We start from the raw sequence: 16534 nt of genomic DNA on the forward strand, positions 1-16534 counted from the left end.
TTAATAGTTTGTGTTAGGATTACTAAAGTTTATACTGATGATTGAAAAAAGTTTTTGTCATTTCAGAACAGTCATGGAAGTTTTATACCTGAAAAATTCTTAAAAACTACTAGAGGATTTTGAAAACCATTTACATTGCCTATTTGACTCCCTGTGCAGATGCCAAACTAGTACTTTTTTTCTTGTTGGTAATCAAGACTGCTGACAGACTTTCTGGATGGGGGAGAAGTTCCAATAAACCATTTTGGAAATTAGCGTCTTCAAGTGTAGTTTCCGAAAATTTTTTTTAACACAAGCAAATAGAATCAAGATAAGGTTATTTTAGAATAATTTACCATAAGCTTCAGTGAATATCTGATTTTCTTTCCTTTGTAAAGTGGTTTAAAACAAGTTCTAATCTGAAGTTGCTATCTGTAATGTTTTTGAATGGTCATTTCTTGACTTTAGTTCTGAAAGGATTCTGTGATGCCAAATACTAACTTATTTTGGGGATACCTAAGGGAATTGACATTTAAAGTCATTTATGAACTACAACCAGTTACTGCTACTACAAGGCAAAGGACAAACGTTTTGATGTGGACCAGACATTACCACAGATTAAGAAAACATGATTAGGGTTGTGTTCACAGTATAGTAACGTGTAGAAGAGTTGCACATTACAAAATCAGTCTTCCAGCTGTAGACACATACCATGACATCAGAAGAGTTCTAACATCTGGTGTGGCTCTATTGTATACTTTCAAATGAGATGAAGAGGTTTGATTAGTCATGCCATTTGTATCACAATTTTGCATTTCAACTTGTGTCCTGATTTTTTTTTTTAATGGGAATTATAAAATGCCAGTACTGCGTCATTTGAACACAGAATTGTTTAAAAAGTCATGAGTTTAAAAAATTCTCTAATGACTTCATTTTCAAGAGAATAGTTTAAAAACTTTTTATAGTTAAAAATACTATGAATGGTATTTATTCATGTTGCTTTAATTGGGAGGAGTCAGGAGTTAGGCCTCTAGAATTGCTCTATTTGACACATCAGGAGAAATTAGAAAAGCATATATACTGTTAGTATATTTAATATTTGGAATGAGCTTGGAGGTAAATAAATGAAGAACATGTCAAAGGTCATCCAAAAATTAATGGAGTACACTTCAATTCTCTGCAGCCACAGGCACGTGTAATATACATTGTAGTTTTGGTAAAACTTCTTGAAACAGTAAAAATTCACGTGAATTTGCAGAAGTTGAATTCCTAGGATTCCTTCAACGTTGACAGGTGTAATTTCTTTTAGGAACCCTGCCTAACTTCCAATTTATTTATAAATAGAATTAAAACATGGTGGAAAACTTTTATTCTAAAGTTACATGTTAAATCTTCATTGGTTTCTTGACGATCCATTTAGTGTTAGGACAGACAGTATCAGCAGTTAAGCGCCCAACAGTGGATTCTGTGGCTTATCCTTTCTGCTGCTCGGTGTCTTGATCAGTCTATTTAAATTACTGCCAGTACTTGTTTAATTAATTAGTTCTTCAGTGTATGGGGTTTCTTTTGCCTCCTAGAACAGAAGTCTTTCCAAGGCAGGGAAATCCGAATTAAATGGTGCTAGACGGGCATTTAAAAATACTTTTCAAAGTATTTTTTAGTTTGGAAATGAATTTTCAGTTTAGTTTATTAGGCTGGATTTGGCTTAGTTGTGGCTTGTTAACTTGGAATCGAAAATTTTGAGCCACTTACAACATGGAAAGCTTTAAAAAATTAATGAACATGGAATACTGAATTTTAAGGCAAATTAAGATCACGAAGATCCATATTTTAAATTGTCTTGTTTGACCTTAAAAAGGTCTTGAAGGGAGCAGTTGGCTGTGGGATTTATATCTATTTATCAAGACAGCCTAGCCCAACAATTTTTCTTCATGCTGGTGTTAATTCCCAACTGCTGAACAAAAAAGTATTGGCCTACCAAGTCCCATCTATACTTATGTTTATGAGGAAGGGGTACTTCAAGATTGAGTTCTTGTTCTGCTTACAAGTCTAGTTTTGAGTCCATAAAGTTTGTGTAAAGTTCTTATGTAGAGTACTTTGGAAAGTAGTAGTCATACTTGAGAAAAGTTTCAAAGCTAGGTAACTATACATGAACATAGTGAAACAATTGTTACTAAGAGTAAGCCATACTTAAAAATAATTTTTACATCTGTATGAAAAGTTTTAATATGAACCTTAGAGTTGGTTGCTGGTTCAAAATTAAATCCCTTTGAGAAGACAAGAGGCTCTGAATTTAAGGCATTTTCTCAACTATATATACCTACTTGTTTGAGTAGTGATGGATTAAAGGTGGTATTTATGCTTAAATGTGCTTAGTTGATATTTTAACTTGATAGTCCTTCAAAGGAAAATTTTAAAACCTGTACCTGGAAAACAAAAGACACAGCGCAGAATGTGAAAGTCTTCGTCTCTGCTCACACCCTAATCAGTTAACAGAGGAATGACTCCTGTCTTTAGTTCTTAGTTAACCTCATGTCTTTCAATTACTAAGTTTAAGCAGTTTATTTTTTAAAACCCCATGTGAGACATTTGGCTTACTGTAGTCCTTTTTTTTCCCCTCCCCTAAACTAGTTCAATTGATTACTGTCATTACTCAGACTACACTTAGGCTACTACTGCTGCATCTGTTCTAGTATCCGTTCTTCACTGTTGATGAAACAGCACACACTACTTACTCATCTCCCAAATCTCCCAATTCCTATTAACTAACTATACTTTTTTGTTACTTTTTCTCCCCACAGCATTTATTGACTAAATACCAGCAGTAGAGCAGGCTTCTCTTATTTATATGTGGACTGTCTTGCTCACTCTTGAAATATGTAGGTTTTTGGAAAGATAACCAGTTTGTAGTAGAATGCATTGAAATACTTCACTTCTCTGTGCTTTTTTGATTTTTCTCAAATGTTTGGTGACTGTATTTTTTGTATTTATTATATGGAAGAAAGGTTGATAAAAGTGACCTGGTGTTCTGGGCCTGCCCCCTGAGACAGCTGTCTGTAAGTTCTGTGTGTGTGAGAACACAAGGGCTAACAGGCCTTTTTTCGTTTCCTTGGGAGCTGGCAGGCAAGCAAGTTTACCTCTCCAGGGCCAGAAAAGAGTGCTCAATTGTAGGGACATGGACTCCTCCTAGGCGAGTTATTTGCTTTGAGGAGGCGGGTAGACCCTGAAAACAGGCCTGCAACCCTCAGGCACATAAATTTCTTACCTTTTCCACTCTTGAAAGCTTGAGGTTTTGCCTTTTCTTTGTCACTCATCTTTCCCATGAAAATTGGCTGCTTTTCTTATAGTCCTCTTGATTGCAAAATGAACAGTGTCAGTTCATCTTTTAATTTGTTGAAATTAAAGTCAGTTTAAAAATAGAATAAAATACAACAGCATGGTGTACACTATCTTGGATTTATTAGAATAAATCACTTTAATCTCTGTATCACAGCTCTTTTAAATTGTCTAGGAAAAGTTTGAATAAATCTTACTTGAAAAGAGAACAGCACCTAGTATGCTAATTGGTATATAGAAGACATTTTGTGACTAAGGTTGCAAATTTAGTGGCATTATTAACTGGGCAAAGCAGATTATTTTGCAAGACCTTTTTGGGGGTAATAGTACAATAGGTTTTATTTAAGCATACAATTTCTGAACATGGAAGAAGCACTCATTCAGCATTGTTTAGTTTTAACCTTTTTTTTTCTTTTAAGCTCGGCCTGTGGATTCAGTTTCCTGACCAGGGACTGAACTCAGGTCAAAGCAGTGAAAGAGCTGAATCCTAACCACTAGACCACTAGGGAACTCCCATTTCTTTTTTTTCCTCCATCCATTTATATTTAATACAGCGTACCTTCCTGTATGTTCTTTTACCAGTTAATGAGACTGCATTCCGTATTTTGGCAGGGCTCTCTCAAACCTGTTTTCCAAACTTGATGTTCTGGGATTTGGTGAGAGTCCATGTTAACCTACTTACAGAATTTTTTTTTACACTTTTGTCATATCCTGTCTTTGCTGAATAGAGGGTCTAAATCCTTAAACAAATTTTTCTGCTTAAGGCAATTGAAACATTTTAGATCGTTTTGCCTGTTCTTAAGGACCTCTTCCAAGTATTAAAACCATTTTTTTTTTTAATACTTTAAAACTTTTTTTTTTTTTGGCTGCACTGTGTGACTTGGGAGGATATAAGTTTCTCAACCAGGGGTTGAACACAGGCCATGACAGTGAAAGCACCAAATCCTAAACAGTGGACTGCCAGGGAACTCCCCCTTAAAACCATTTTAAATAGGTTTTATTATATTAAATATTAGTTGATATCAAGGGAGAGACTGACTTTCAGGGTTTTTGATACCAAAAATCTTGGCTAAGTTTTCAGCTAGTGTATCTAGATTCTTTAAAAGTGATGGAGATAAGACCCACTAATCTCTTGCATTTTATAGTGGCTTTCACATTCCAGTAAGAGTGATGTAGCCTGTGTTATATTCACTTTTATATAAACTTAGAGAAGTATAGGTTGTTCAAGCAAAAGACTGTCTCACAATCCAATGACTTAATAGATACTCCCTTATTTCCCCAAGAGTTCTAGGTGAAAAATGGTATTTTTTTCTTAAATCATTGAGACATTTAATGAAAGGAACTATCAGCACACATACATATAACTTCTTTGGTTCTGAGTTTTCTGTAAAAAGAGATGCTGTTAAATTATGATGTTGAGTTGGCCAAAAAGTTTGAGTTTTCCCCCAAGATTTTACAGAGAAACACAAACTTTTTGGCCAACCCACTATTTTGCAAGCTTACATTCTTCTATGAGATACAACTTGTATTTTAAAAAAATACTCTCCCTAGAGGATTTTTTGCTTCATTTACACATTTTTTTGTGAAGGCTTAATTTTATAAAATACAGGAAATGTACATTGTACTGATCATTTGCCCTGTTATACCTTATATGTTATGAACATTTCCTGGCATATTTTTATTTTACTTGTTATCTGAGAGAGGGTAGGACAAATCTTGCTTTTTTTAAAAAAAATTTTAAAGCTGTATGTTCTGAGGAAGAAAACTGTCAAGCCCTATATAGTTCACAGAGCATTATTCAAATTACCCCAAATTCCCTAAATTACTCTTAACATTTTACTAGTTTAGAGTCAACCTCTGTAACAGATATCAGTCAAAATGAGCAATATGAGTCTACTTTTTTTGTGCTAGTGACTTGTGTTTTTAAAATTTTAGAATTAGTGTTCATTTACTTACAGGCTCTCAGTTCTGAAATTCTTGGCAAAACTCATTTGGTTTAAGGCTGTTAACCTAATCAGGACACAGAAGACAGTGTAACTGCCAAACTAGCCTCCCAAATTTGCTTTACTACTGATACTGATTTATATATTTTCTAGAAATTATAGAGTGTAAATGTTCTCGTAAGCATCAGCAATCTCTTCCTGCCCATCCCCAGTAACTCTCTTTAACATCATGTATTAATGTTTTATTGTCAGAATGAAGCATTTTATTGCACCTTTTCCTAGGGAGCTTGGTGGTTTGGGAATGATAACTCTTAAGTTGATTTTCCTCTCCCCTCTATTTTTAAGAACTGTTCACAGGATACCAGTAGCCCAGTAGGAAAATTATATTTTTTACAAGCTTTAAGGAATTAATGGTCCAGTGGTTAGGACTTGGCAATTTCACTGTTTGGGTTCGATCCAAAGTCAGGGAATTAAGGTCCCAAAAGCAGCACTGTACGACCAAAAAGGGTTTGGAAAAAAAAGGTTTAAAAATTTTTGGCCTCCCTGTGTGGCATATAGGGTCTTAGCTCCCTGTCCAGGGATCAGACCCTCAACCCCTGCATTGGAAACGCAGAGTCTTAACCATGAACCTCCAGGAAAGTCCCCCCAAAGCTTTCACTTTTCTAACACCCTGAATCGCTCTCCTTGAAAAGTTTCCTTGGTGCTTTGCTGGTTCTCTCTGTGACTGTCTTGTTCTTATCTATTTTATTGCCCTTTTTTTTCCTTCTATACTTGTTTCCTTGATCTCAATTACTATTTCCAGCTTCATGTCACATCTGTGTGGACTCCTGCTCTGCTTTAATGTCAGGATTTGATTAATTTGTGTTATGTGCAGGTTTGCCTTTTCAGCTCTTTGCTGTACCTGATAGAGTGCTTTGCTCTGTCAGTGGTTATATACTGTTAACTTATCACACAGCTACATTTGATGACTTGTTACTGAATAAGCCTAAAAATCCTCTATCCAGGTCCCACCATACCCTTTGAGAAGTTCATGTCTGACTGAACTTTGTATTTATAAATACTTTTAAGTGGTTCCACATTTATAAGTGGCACATTATAATCACTGTCCATATCTATTTCTACAATAGCACTGTCTAGTAGAAGTAAACTGCAAGCCAAACATGTAAATTAAAATTTTATAATTTGGCCTGAGCTCATCCTTCTAGTCTTAACCTTCCATTGATATTGCCTTGTAAACAAACTGCTAGCATTGTCTTTCTTTGGTGCTCTTCACATTTCTGGTATCTTACTAATGGGTGTCCCCACCCTACCCTTCTAAGCCAAGCACTCAGAAATCCTCTTCAGCGAAAATAGTAAAGTCTTCTTGCTGCAGGTGAATTAAAATGATCACAGAGTATCCCTGAGGAACATGTAGTTAGAACAACAAAAATCTTGGCTTTCTGGAGCTAATACAAGGCCATTCGCTGTTTGTTTGTTTTTTTTTTTCCTTTACTGCTTGTGCTGCAGGTTTGTAACAGCTATTTATGTGTAAGTCAAAACCCCAAATTTATCAACTTCTGCTTGAAGGTAACTTTAATCTGACAATATTTGCAAATATGGTATTTCTGTGCTTCATAATTGCAAGAAGAATCTTCAGAAACATTAAAGTCATATTTACTGTTGCTATGATCCTTCAAATTCATTTTCTGTCAACAGTGTTTATTACATGTTCATTACCATTTCCCATCCTCTGCTGTTACTAATAACAGTTTCATAGGCTGCTTTATGGGGCTTCCCTGGTGACTCAGTAAAGAATCTGCATGCAGTGCAGGAGACTAGGGTTCAATCCTTGGGTGGGGAAGATCCCCTCGAGAAGGGAATGACAGCCCACTCCAGTATTCTTGCCTGGAGAATCCATCCTGTGGAGAGAGGAGTCTGGCGGGTTACAGTCCGTGGCGTTGCAGAGTCAGACGTGACTGAGCAAGCTAAACACTTGTGCTGTCAGTGGTAAAAGGCTATGAAACTTGGCAGAGATTGAGTAAATAGGCTTAACTAATTTAGGGATAATACATGAAGTATTATCAACATTTGAAAATCCAGTACATGTAAAGGTGTATTTAGGTAGGTGTTATTTGTTGTTTGTCTCTTATCTCTGAGGCTTTACAAAAATTGCTCCAACCCTGCCATCAGTGTTTCTGTGCATTCTTGGAGAAGCTTTCTTAGTCTTTGGAGATACAGAACTGAAAGTGAGCTGTATTTTTTTTTTAAGTTACATGGGTTGGTGGTGGTTTTTTTATTTTTGAAACAAAATGGAAGAGAAGTGCTCACTGAACATCTGGATAATTCAATTATATTGAATAAATACATATCTTGAACTGTTTTCACAAAATCTAAGCATATAGGCCATATGACTTTGATAATGCTCAGAATTCAGACTGTTTTGAAATGTGTTCTTCTGAGCTAAAAACCTAAATGGTAACTCATTATATAGGAATAATTTTCAAATAAAATTGTTTCAATAAAAATTTCCAAAATTACTTAACTGTTCAAGATTTCTATTTAGATATACTGTATGGAGTTGTGGTTTTTTTTTTTTTTTTATATTTTTAATTGGATTCAGTTGACCAAATACAGTAGTTTCTATCTATATGAAAGGAATATAAAAATTTATTTTAAATTATTTGTTAGCAACCTTACTATAATTGAAGTACCAGTATTAGTGATCTTCACAATTCTGAACCAACCCTAGTTGCATGGTGGGTTTATAAGTACCATGGCAAATGCTTTTGTTTTTATATTTTAGAAAACAGCTACTGAGAGATAAGAGGAATGATTACAAAGGCTTTCCAAAATATTTTCAAGTTACTGAAGTCAGTTGAAAGCTATATTTAAACATCTGAATATAGTTAGCATTTTTCTTTTTATGAAAGCCATTGTCTAGTCAACATAAGAAATAAGGTGGAGTGTTACTCATTTAAAGGAAAACTAACTTTAAAAAACCTTAGACAAGAAAACATTGACCATCTTATACAAAGGATAGCAGTATTAGATTATAAGGGCCTTTTCCAATCTTTAATATTTACCAACAGGTGTGTGTACACCTGACCTCAGCCCTGACCGACTCTTTGTGATTCCATGGACTGTAGCCTCTCAGACTCCTCTTTCTATGGAATTTTCCAGGCAAGAATACTGGGGTGGGCTGCTCTTTCCTACTCCAGGGCATCTTCCCAACCCAGGGATCAAACTCATGTCTCTTCCATCTGCATTGACAGGTGGATTCTTTACCACAGATGCTACCTGGAAAACCCTATCAACAGGCAGGTGAATATATTTTGTTTTTAATCAAAATTTTATATTTTCTGAAGTTATGACCTATTAACATCAAAGTGAGGTTTGAGAGGATGGTTATTCCAACATATCTTAGAAGTAAAATGACAAACATGAAGTTTAATTTTTGGTGCTAAGAAACAGCTCAGAATTTCAAGCTTAGATAGCTTTTACCCAGAGAGTGTTTCTTTGATCCACTGGTTCTGTAAAGTAGTAGTTCTTCATATCTACTGATATCTTATCGTTGGATGTCTGTCTTCATGACTGCACAGAAAAGTGGGGGTTGGTTAAATACGAAAGTAGCTGCGTTTTTACATCTTGAACTCCTATCAAAAAGTCCCTTAATGGTCTTCCTTCAGTTGCATATTCTCCATTGTAATGAGTTCTTTCTTTTGAAAACCAATGAAGGGAACATATCTTGAGGTATAGAAGGCAGATTAATCCTTTTACAGGTATTATCATGTCCAGAGGTTGATACATAGGGATAGGTTGTATGGAGATGAGGCTAATAGGAAATGTAAAATTAAGACTAAAAAGAACATGCCACAAAAGGTAAAGCAAGAACATCGATGCTTTGAGATTCCTGTGATAGGAGATCATACTCCAAATCACAGGAGGCAGCTGTGAGAGGGAGAGGCTGAAATGGCTCCAAGGGGTAAGTATTCCTCTGTCCTTTCCTTTACATACTCAGATGCCACACAAACAGTGGCCCTCTACAGTTAAAATCTGGTGTATATTTAGGGTCATCAGAGTTAAGTAGGCGTAGTCACTAGGGATTCAAGTACTCAACACCCATCTTTTCAAATTTCTGAAGCATTTTAAATACTTTGCCTTGTGCTGCATCACTTCTGAAAATTAAGTGAAAGCAGAGATAAATCCTCGTATGTTCAAATATATTGTCTTCCCAGAGGACTTTCTTGATCCTCAACCAGTTGAAAGTTTCCCTTTCCCAGCAACTGTCATTAAAAAAAAAAAAAAGCTATTACAGCCTTTATATATAAATATGCCCTATAAAAAAAAAAAGCTATTACAGCCTTTATATATAAATATGCCCTATATGATACATTATTTTTCTTAGGTGACATGTCTCCTTCACTAGACTGTAAGCCTTTGGAGGTCAGCAAGAAAGCGTCTAAATCATTTTATCTGCCACCACATTTAGTACAGTGCCTTACATTTATTTGCTAATTTAATAAACATTAAAATGGAGAATCTGTAGTTTGATGTTTATGAGCCCTTTAGATGAATGCATTATTAACCATTTACTATTTATAGTTTGAGAATGTACCAGTAGCATATGTGATAACTGGCTTTTATAAAAAGTTTATGCTTTTAATTGTCCAGTCTCTCCACAACTAATATTAGTCTGGATACTAATATTAGTATCACTGTCTAGTAGAAATAAAGCACAAGCCACATTTGCAATTTTCTACTCAGTATATTACAAAAGTAAGAAATAGGTTAATTTTTAGCCTATTATTTCCAAAATACCATTTAACATGTAATCAACTTTTGAAAGTTGAGATAGTTTATACTATTGTTTTCATATTAAGCCTTCAAATCCTGATGTCTATTTTGCACTTACAGCACATCTCTTTAGCCACATTTCAAGTGTTCAATAGCAAGATAATGGATAGTGGCTACAGTATAGCACAGTGCAGGTCTAGAACTCTAGGGCAGGCAACAAACTTCTGGACTTGCTTCCAAGCTATCTCACAGCTTTGATTTTATGTCATTGTCATTTTAGGTTGTTAAAATCCAAATAAAGCTAATTGGTTTGGCTTTTTTGTCACGTTAATCCATAAAATAAACATTTTTTGTATTAAGCATTGTAAATAATAGCTACTTAATAGCTACTTTCTACCCAATTTAATCTCTTAAGACTTCTGAGGAATGTAACCTTTAGAGTTGAGGATATTGAGTTTGAGATACACCAAGTTAAATGTGCTCAGTGAAACTGCTAGTAGAAGGTGAAGCTGGTTCCCGAACCTGGATTGATTATGGCTATCCCATATCCTCACTAGAAGTTCATATCTTTTTTTTTTCTTTAGTATTTGGCTGCTTCGGAGGTCGAAGTATGTAGGATCTTAGTTGTAGCATGTAGGATCTAGCCCCCTCCAGGGATTGAACCCTAGCTCCCTGCATTGGGAGTGCAGTCTTAGCCACTGGACCACCTAGGAAGTTCCCAGGAAGTTCATATCTTTTAACAAAAAGTTGGAAAAAAAAAATCTCAAGCTCTGTGTATGACTGCTGACCTGGATGAAATGAAATAAAAATTGCTTATGGACTGTACAGTCCATGGGATTCTCCAGGTCAGAATACTGAAGTGTGGGTACCATTCCCTTCTCCAGGGATTGAACCCAGGTCTTCCACATTGGGGGTGGATTCTTCACCAGCTGAGCCATCAGGGAAGCAGACATGGATACTAGGCCATAATGTAAAGAAAAAACATTTAATGGAGTAAAAATTTTACTTCATTAGATTAAGTCTGATCCATAGGAATTTTTTTTTCTTCTTTTAGACTGGATTTTTATCGAGTTTTCTATAGCAGGAATTTGTTTTTACTTTTTCCATTTCTGAGCATAAGAGCAATATGAAAATTTGTCTATTGTCTAATTGGCTTATATTCTAATTGCTCCTGCAAAGAAAACCATAAGGGAAAGGAGTTGGGTGTTGTTAAGATGTCTAATTTGAAAGAACAAAATATTTTATCATTAAAATGTAGTGGCTCTCTGAAAAATTGAACAGGAATTTCAGAATGAGCTTACAAATACGGAAGCAAATTTTTTAAACAGAAAAAAAGGGCAATATAACTTACTGAAAAGTTTGATGAAGTAACTTACCCAAGTATAAAGTACTCAAGTCCACAGTAGGTACTTGATACATGTAGATTAATTCAACATACACCTTTTATTTATACTTCAGTTTAGCCCTAGAATGTTCATATAAATGAGGGGTTATGTGAATTTATGGTTGTGGTGGGGGAAGGGACTTTTGAAAGATCATGACACTGCTATTTTTAAAATGGATAACCAATAAGGACCTATTGTATAGCACATGGAACTCTGCTCAATGTAATGTGCCAGCCTGAATGGGAAAGCGTTTGCAGGAGAATGGATACATGTATATTATGGCTGAGTCCCTTACCTGTTCACTACCACAACATTGTTAATTAGTTAAAATTAGTTGTACCCCAATACAAAATAAAAAGTTTAAAATTTGGTAATAACAAGAGGGGTTATAGGTAGTTAAAACGACACCAAAAAAAAAAAGGCTGAAAATTTAATTATGTACCTCAAAATATTTTTTAAAAGCACTAAGCTTTCCAGCGATGTTACAGAGTAGTCTTACAGTGTATATTTATGATGTGCGTTTAAATAATACAAAAAGATGAGGATCGGTGAAATTGATACTTTTATATCCCATTGTGGAACTGGTAAACCATTCTAGGTAGGATCTTGAGTTTGTACCATGTTCTTACTCTGATAGAGCAATTTTATTAATGTTGATCTTAAAAGGATTAGAAACGTGTATAATTTGTGATCAAGGTTAGTAATATCAGTGAAATTAAATAGCACTAATAGATGCTACGTTGGAAGCAATGCATAATTAAAGATGACCCATGCATTCGGAATAACATGGGAACATATTAAGCTGTCCATACACCTTTTTATGTTTTAAAAAAATAATTTCTGAACATTCTGTCTCTGCATTTTGGAGGCTCACCCTCCCAAGAATGAAAAAAACGCAGCAGGAAAACCGGCTCTGTAGTTAGAATAGTTGCAAGCCTGGTTTCGCTAGCTGTGTAATTCTGAGCAAGTTCCTTTCTGCCTTAGTAATGTCAGTTATCTAGCCGTAAAATGGGAGAAACCAGAGCACCTATATCAGGAGTTAAATGTGTGAAGGGTAAACTGCTTAGAGCACCGCCTAAATAAATCTTATTACGATACTGTCTTCCTGCATCTGTCAGAGTAGCGGAGAAAAAGGAAATTAAAATTGAGAAATGTGATGACTTGGTAAAGCAAAAGCCCCAAGAGACTCTATTAAGGGATTTAACCTGCCAAGTTGTATCACCCAAACACGTTTTGGTTAGGTCTGCGGGGCTGCTGTGCACTAAAGTCTACCTCGCCCGTGAGCACGTAAAAGATGCTTCCTCGCAAGCGTGGTGACCCGGCGGGTTTGACTCTTCCATGTTCCAGGGTTGTTTTACTCACCCGCGCGCGGCCCGTGCAAAATAAGGGCTGAGAGGTGTCCCCCCCTCCTCCCCTTGGGGCGTCGCCCAAAGCTTGGACCTGTCCCCACGCAGAGCGGAGACTACGGAGAGGAGGCGTGCAGAGCGCTGCAGGGGCGCGTCCCAGAGACTACAGTCCCCAGCGGCCCCGAGCTCCGGGAGTACCGCAGGCAGGGCCCGGTGGCTGCAGGGGGCTGCAGTTTCTCCTGTGCTCGGGCACATCCTTCTGTTTCTCCTCCGCAATACAGGCGGTTACTGGGCGCTGCAGCTTTCCCCCGATTTCTCCAAAGGGCCGGCCGCCGGGGAACGGGGCTCTCCACTGGAGGCCGGTGCGAGGGTCCAGACCGGAGAGGTAAGCGATGGGCCTTGCGCCGCCGGCTGACGTCGGACACGTCTCGCGGCTGTCCCCGCTGGCCGACGGGGGGCGTGGCCGCGCACGCGCGGCGGGGCTCGTGGGCGGGGCTTCGGGCGGCTGCAGCCGGCTGACCGTCCGCCGGTCGCCGGCGGTCTGGGGCCGCGATCCTCCCCCCGGGGGTGGAGACGCGGGCGATAGATGGGGGTCGCCTAGACCTCGGCCTCAGTCTTTAGTACAGTTTCAGCGACGCCGACGAAGATGGCGCCCTGGGTGCGGACTATGGGGGAGAAGCTGAAGCAGCGTCTGCGGCTGGACGTGGGACGCGAGATCTGTCGCCAGTACCCGCTGTTCTGCTTCCTGCTGCTCTGCCTTAGCGCCGCCTCCCTGCTCCTCAACAGGTAAGACGGCGGCGCAGGGGCGGCCGGCCACTGCCCTCCTCTCCACCCCCCGCGAAGCTGCGGGCTCAGGCCGTGTTACATCGCTGCGCGGAGACCGTCGGGCTGCGCAGCTGCGGGACGTGGGGCGAGCTGCGGGGGCCTCTGGGAGAGCGGCCCGGGGGAGCCGGGCGGGGCGCCGGGCCCGGAAGTGCGGACGGGTGGGCTTGGGTGCCCCGGGTCCTAAGGCCTCGCTCCTCAACTACCCGGCCCCGAGTCTTCCCTTGTTTTCACCCATTTCTTAAAACCTGGGCTTCCGTCGTCTGTGCTTTTCAGAGGAATAAAATCTGTCAGGGCGGTCCGGTCAGCTGACGGAGGAGAGTTGCAAAGTCCGGTCGCGGTCTGTTCTTGACTGACTCCCCTCGCTCCTCCCCACCCCGGGCGCACACGCCCACCCTATATGAAGCGATCCCAGCCTAGGCTTTCTCCGTCAAAGGAGTGGTGGTGTTGGTAATAACACCGCAAAGATTTGTTGACTCGAAGTCAGAAGGCAAAATAGTACTATCATCCCTAGAATATTTCTAAAGGGAAGACTGAAAGGTGAAATTGGTTAATTTCGTTGACATTGTGAAAGCGGAAGGTTCTGCCTCTGAACTAAACTGGTCGATGTCTTTCATTCTGTTATTTCTAGAAGCGGTAGCGATGAAATAGGTAGTAGAGGCAAAATTATTTCAGAATTATTTCCAGATTTGCTTTTGGTGGAAAGACGTGTGAGGCAGTTGTCAGCGATAACACCTACATGTTTTCTCTCATAGTCTGAACGTGCAACCATCGTTACTCTTTATCTGGAGATATTGGTCCCCAAGCATAAGATCGGGGAAACTTTCGCATGAAACTTGGTAAATTGATTTTGTTCTAAGAGAACCGTTTCCTGGGGTTGTGTTGAAGTTGGATTTATTCCCTTGTGGCTTTGCTTTCTAGTTAGTTGATTCTGAGTTATATAATACTAGGTTTAAATTGCGATTAATGTTATTGGAAAATGTACTTTGTGATGGTAAAATGATTTTAAGAGTATGGAGGACGTGGAATCCTTAAGAGACTGGAAGCTATTAATTATTTACTTTATCATCTGGAAAGTAGTTCAAGCCAGATAAACAGGTGTAGTATGAAAGATATGCCAACTTTATATGATTGTTTTGTCCAGGCATCTTTACTTATCTTATTTGGGAGCCAGGTCAGTTTAGGTGTTCCAAGTAGGACAACTATGTAGGAACAGGTTGAACTAGATTTCTGAGGTTTTCAACTTAATCATAGCATCCAGCATCTATATTATTAAGGAATCATAGGATAGCATCATGTCTTTATAACATCTGAACGCTGTACCCTGTATTTGTATTATGCAAAGAAAGAAGGAAATAACACGTGTGATCTCTGAGTGGTTGGATTTATGAATGAGATTGTTTTTGTGTACATGCCACCATTGGGGGTGTAGCGGTGGAACTATAAAAATGAGACGATATGCTTAGTACATATTTTCAAAAAATGATTTTTATACAGGCATTTCACCAGTTAATTTTTAGAAATAACTTTATAAGAAATTCTCAGTTTAAAATCTCCCCTGGTTGGAAATTCCCTGGTGGTCCAGTGCTTAGACTCTGGACTTCCACTGCTGGGGGCCTGGGTTTGATCTCTGGTCAGGGAATTAGGATCCACTGCTATACTTAAAATGGATAACCAACAAAGACCTACTGTGTAGTACAGGGAACTCTGCTTGGCATTATGTAACAATCTAAATGAGAAAAGAATTTGAAAAAGAATGGTTATATGGATATGTATAACTGAATCACTCTGCTGTACACTATCACAATATTGTTAGTCAACTATACTCCCATGTAAAATAAAAAGTTAAAAAAAAAAAAGATCCCGCAAGCCTCATGGCATGGCCAAAAAGAAAAGAAAACAACAACAAACAACCCCACACCTCCCCAGAAAACCAACCAAACAAAAACTACCCTGGTTAATATGTGGTTAAACTTAGACTAGTACTCTTTTTGAAATTAACTTTTCTCTTATTGTCTTGAAATTTTAACCCCTAAAAATCTCTCAAGATGTTCTTTAGTATATAAAATTTTCTTTCAGTATTAATTATGAATTTTATCTGTGGAAAGATAAACGGATATAACCTTTGGACCATTGTAACTGATTTATGGGAAGAGTAGAGTAATATACTTTATGTATTTCAAATTATGATATCATCTTTATAGTACTGATTTAATATATTAGAGCATACGATTAGGATATACAGTTATATAGATTTGCTAATCGTAGGATTGAATATTTGAGTATTATAAGGAATATTTTTTAAGTTAATCCTAATAATATAATATCAATAGTATTAATAGGTAACTCTTTATGAGTACTTTGGTCTAGTTATTGTGTTGAGTTTTCATTATTATTGAGGCAGTTTATTCATGTGGTCGCAAGTTTTGAATCTGAAGCTTGGCTGTTAAGAATTTTATTCTGATTCCTCCTTTAACTTTATATGACTTTGGATAAGTAATCTTAATTTTTATTTGAGTCAGTCCCCTAATCTGTATAATGTGCATAATACTGGAGCCTACATTTTGTGATTACTTTGATGATTTAAGTGTTTTTGTTGTTGTGCTGGGTCTTTGTTGCTGCACACGCTTTCTGTGGTTGTGGTGAGCAGGGGCTACTCTCTTGTTGCGTTGTGTGGACTTCTCATTGTGGTGGCTTCTTTTGTTGAAGAGCACAGGCTCTAGGCACATCGGCTTCAGTAGGTGCAGCCCGCAGGCTCTAGAGCACACACTCAGTAGTTGTGGCACATGGGTTTAGTTGCTCTGTGGCATGTGAGGTCTCCCCGACCAGGGATCAGACCCATGTCCCTGCATTGGTAGGTACATTCCCATCCACTGTATCACCAGTTCATTTCAGTTCAGTTCAGTCTCTCAGTTGTGTCCGACTCTTTGCGACCCTATGAACTGCAGCA

The 16534-nt window shown here is 38.2% G+C and overlaps 1 protein-coding gene across 4 annotated transcripts in view; it reads left to right on the forward strand.

The window, feature by feature from the left end:
- Positions 1 to 1083: 1083 nt before the first annotated feature.
- SNX14 (sorting nexin 14) overlaps positions 1084 to 16534 on the forward strand; it is an 87284-nt gene continuing 71833 nt past the window's right edge. For all 4 annotated transcript variants that reach the window (XR_005720839.1, XM_040238842.1, XM_040238844.1 and 1 more), the window contains exon 1: positions 1084 to 13548. Coding sequence is in view for 3 of the 4 variants with exons in the window: in XM_040238842.1 (XP_040094776.1) it covers positions 13409 to 13548 (140 nt within the window). In the remaining variant the exon portion in view is untranslated. The remainder of the gene's footprint in view (positions 13549 to 16534) is intronic.

The sequence above is a fragment of the Oryx dammah genome, unplaced genomic scaffold, assembly GCF_014754425.2.
Source record: "Oryx dammah isolate SB20612 unplaced genomic scaffold, SCBI_Odam_1.1 HiC_scaffold_4, whole genome shotgun sequence".
Classification (NCBI taxonomy): Eukaryota; Metazoa; Chordata; class Mammalia; order Artiodactyla; family Bovidae; genus Oryx; species Oryx dammah.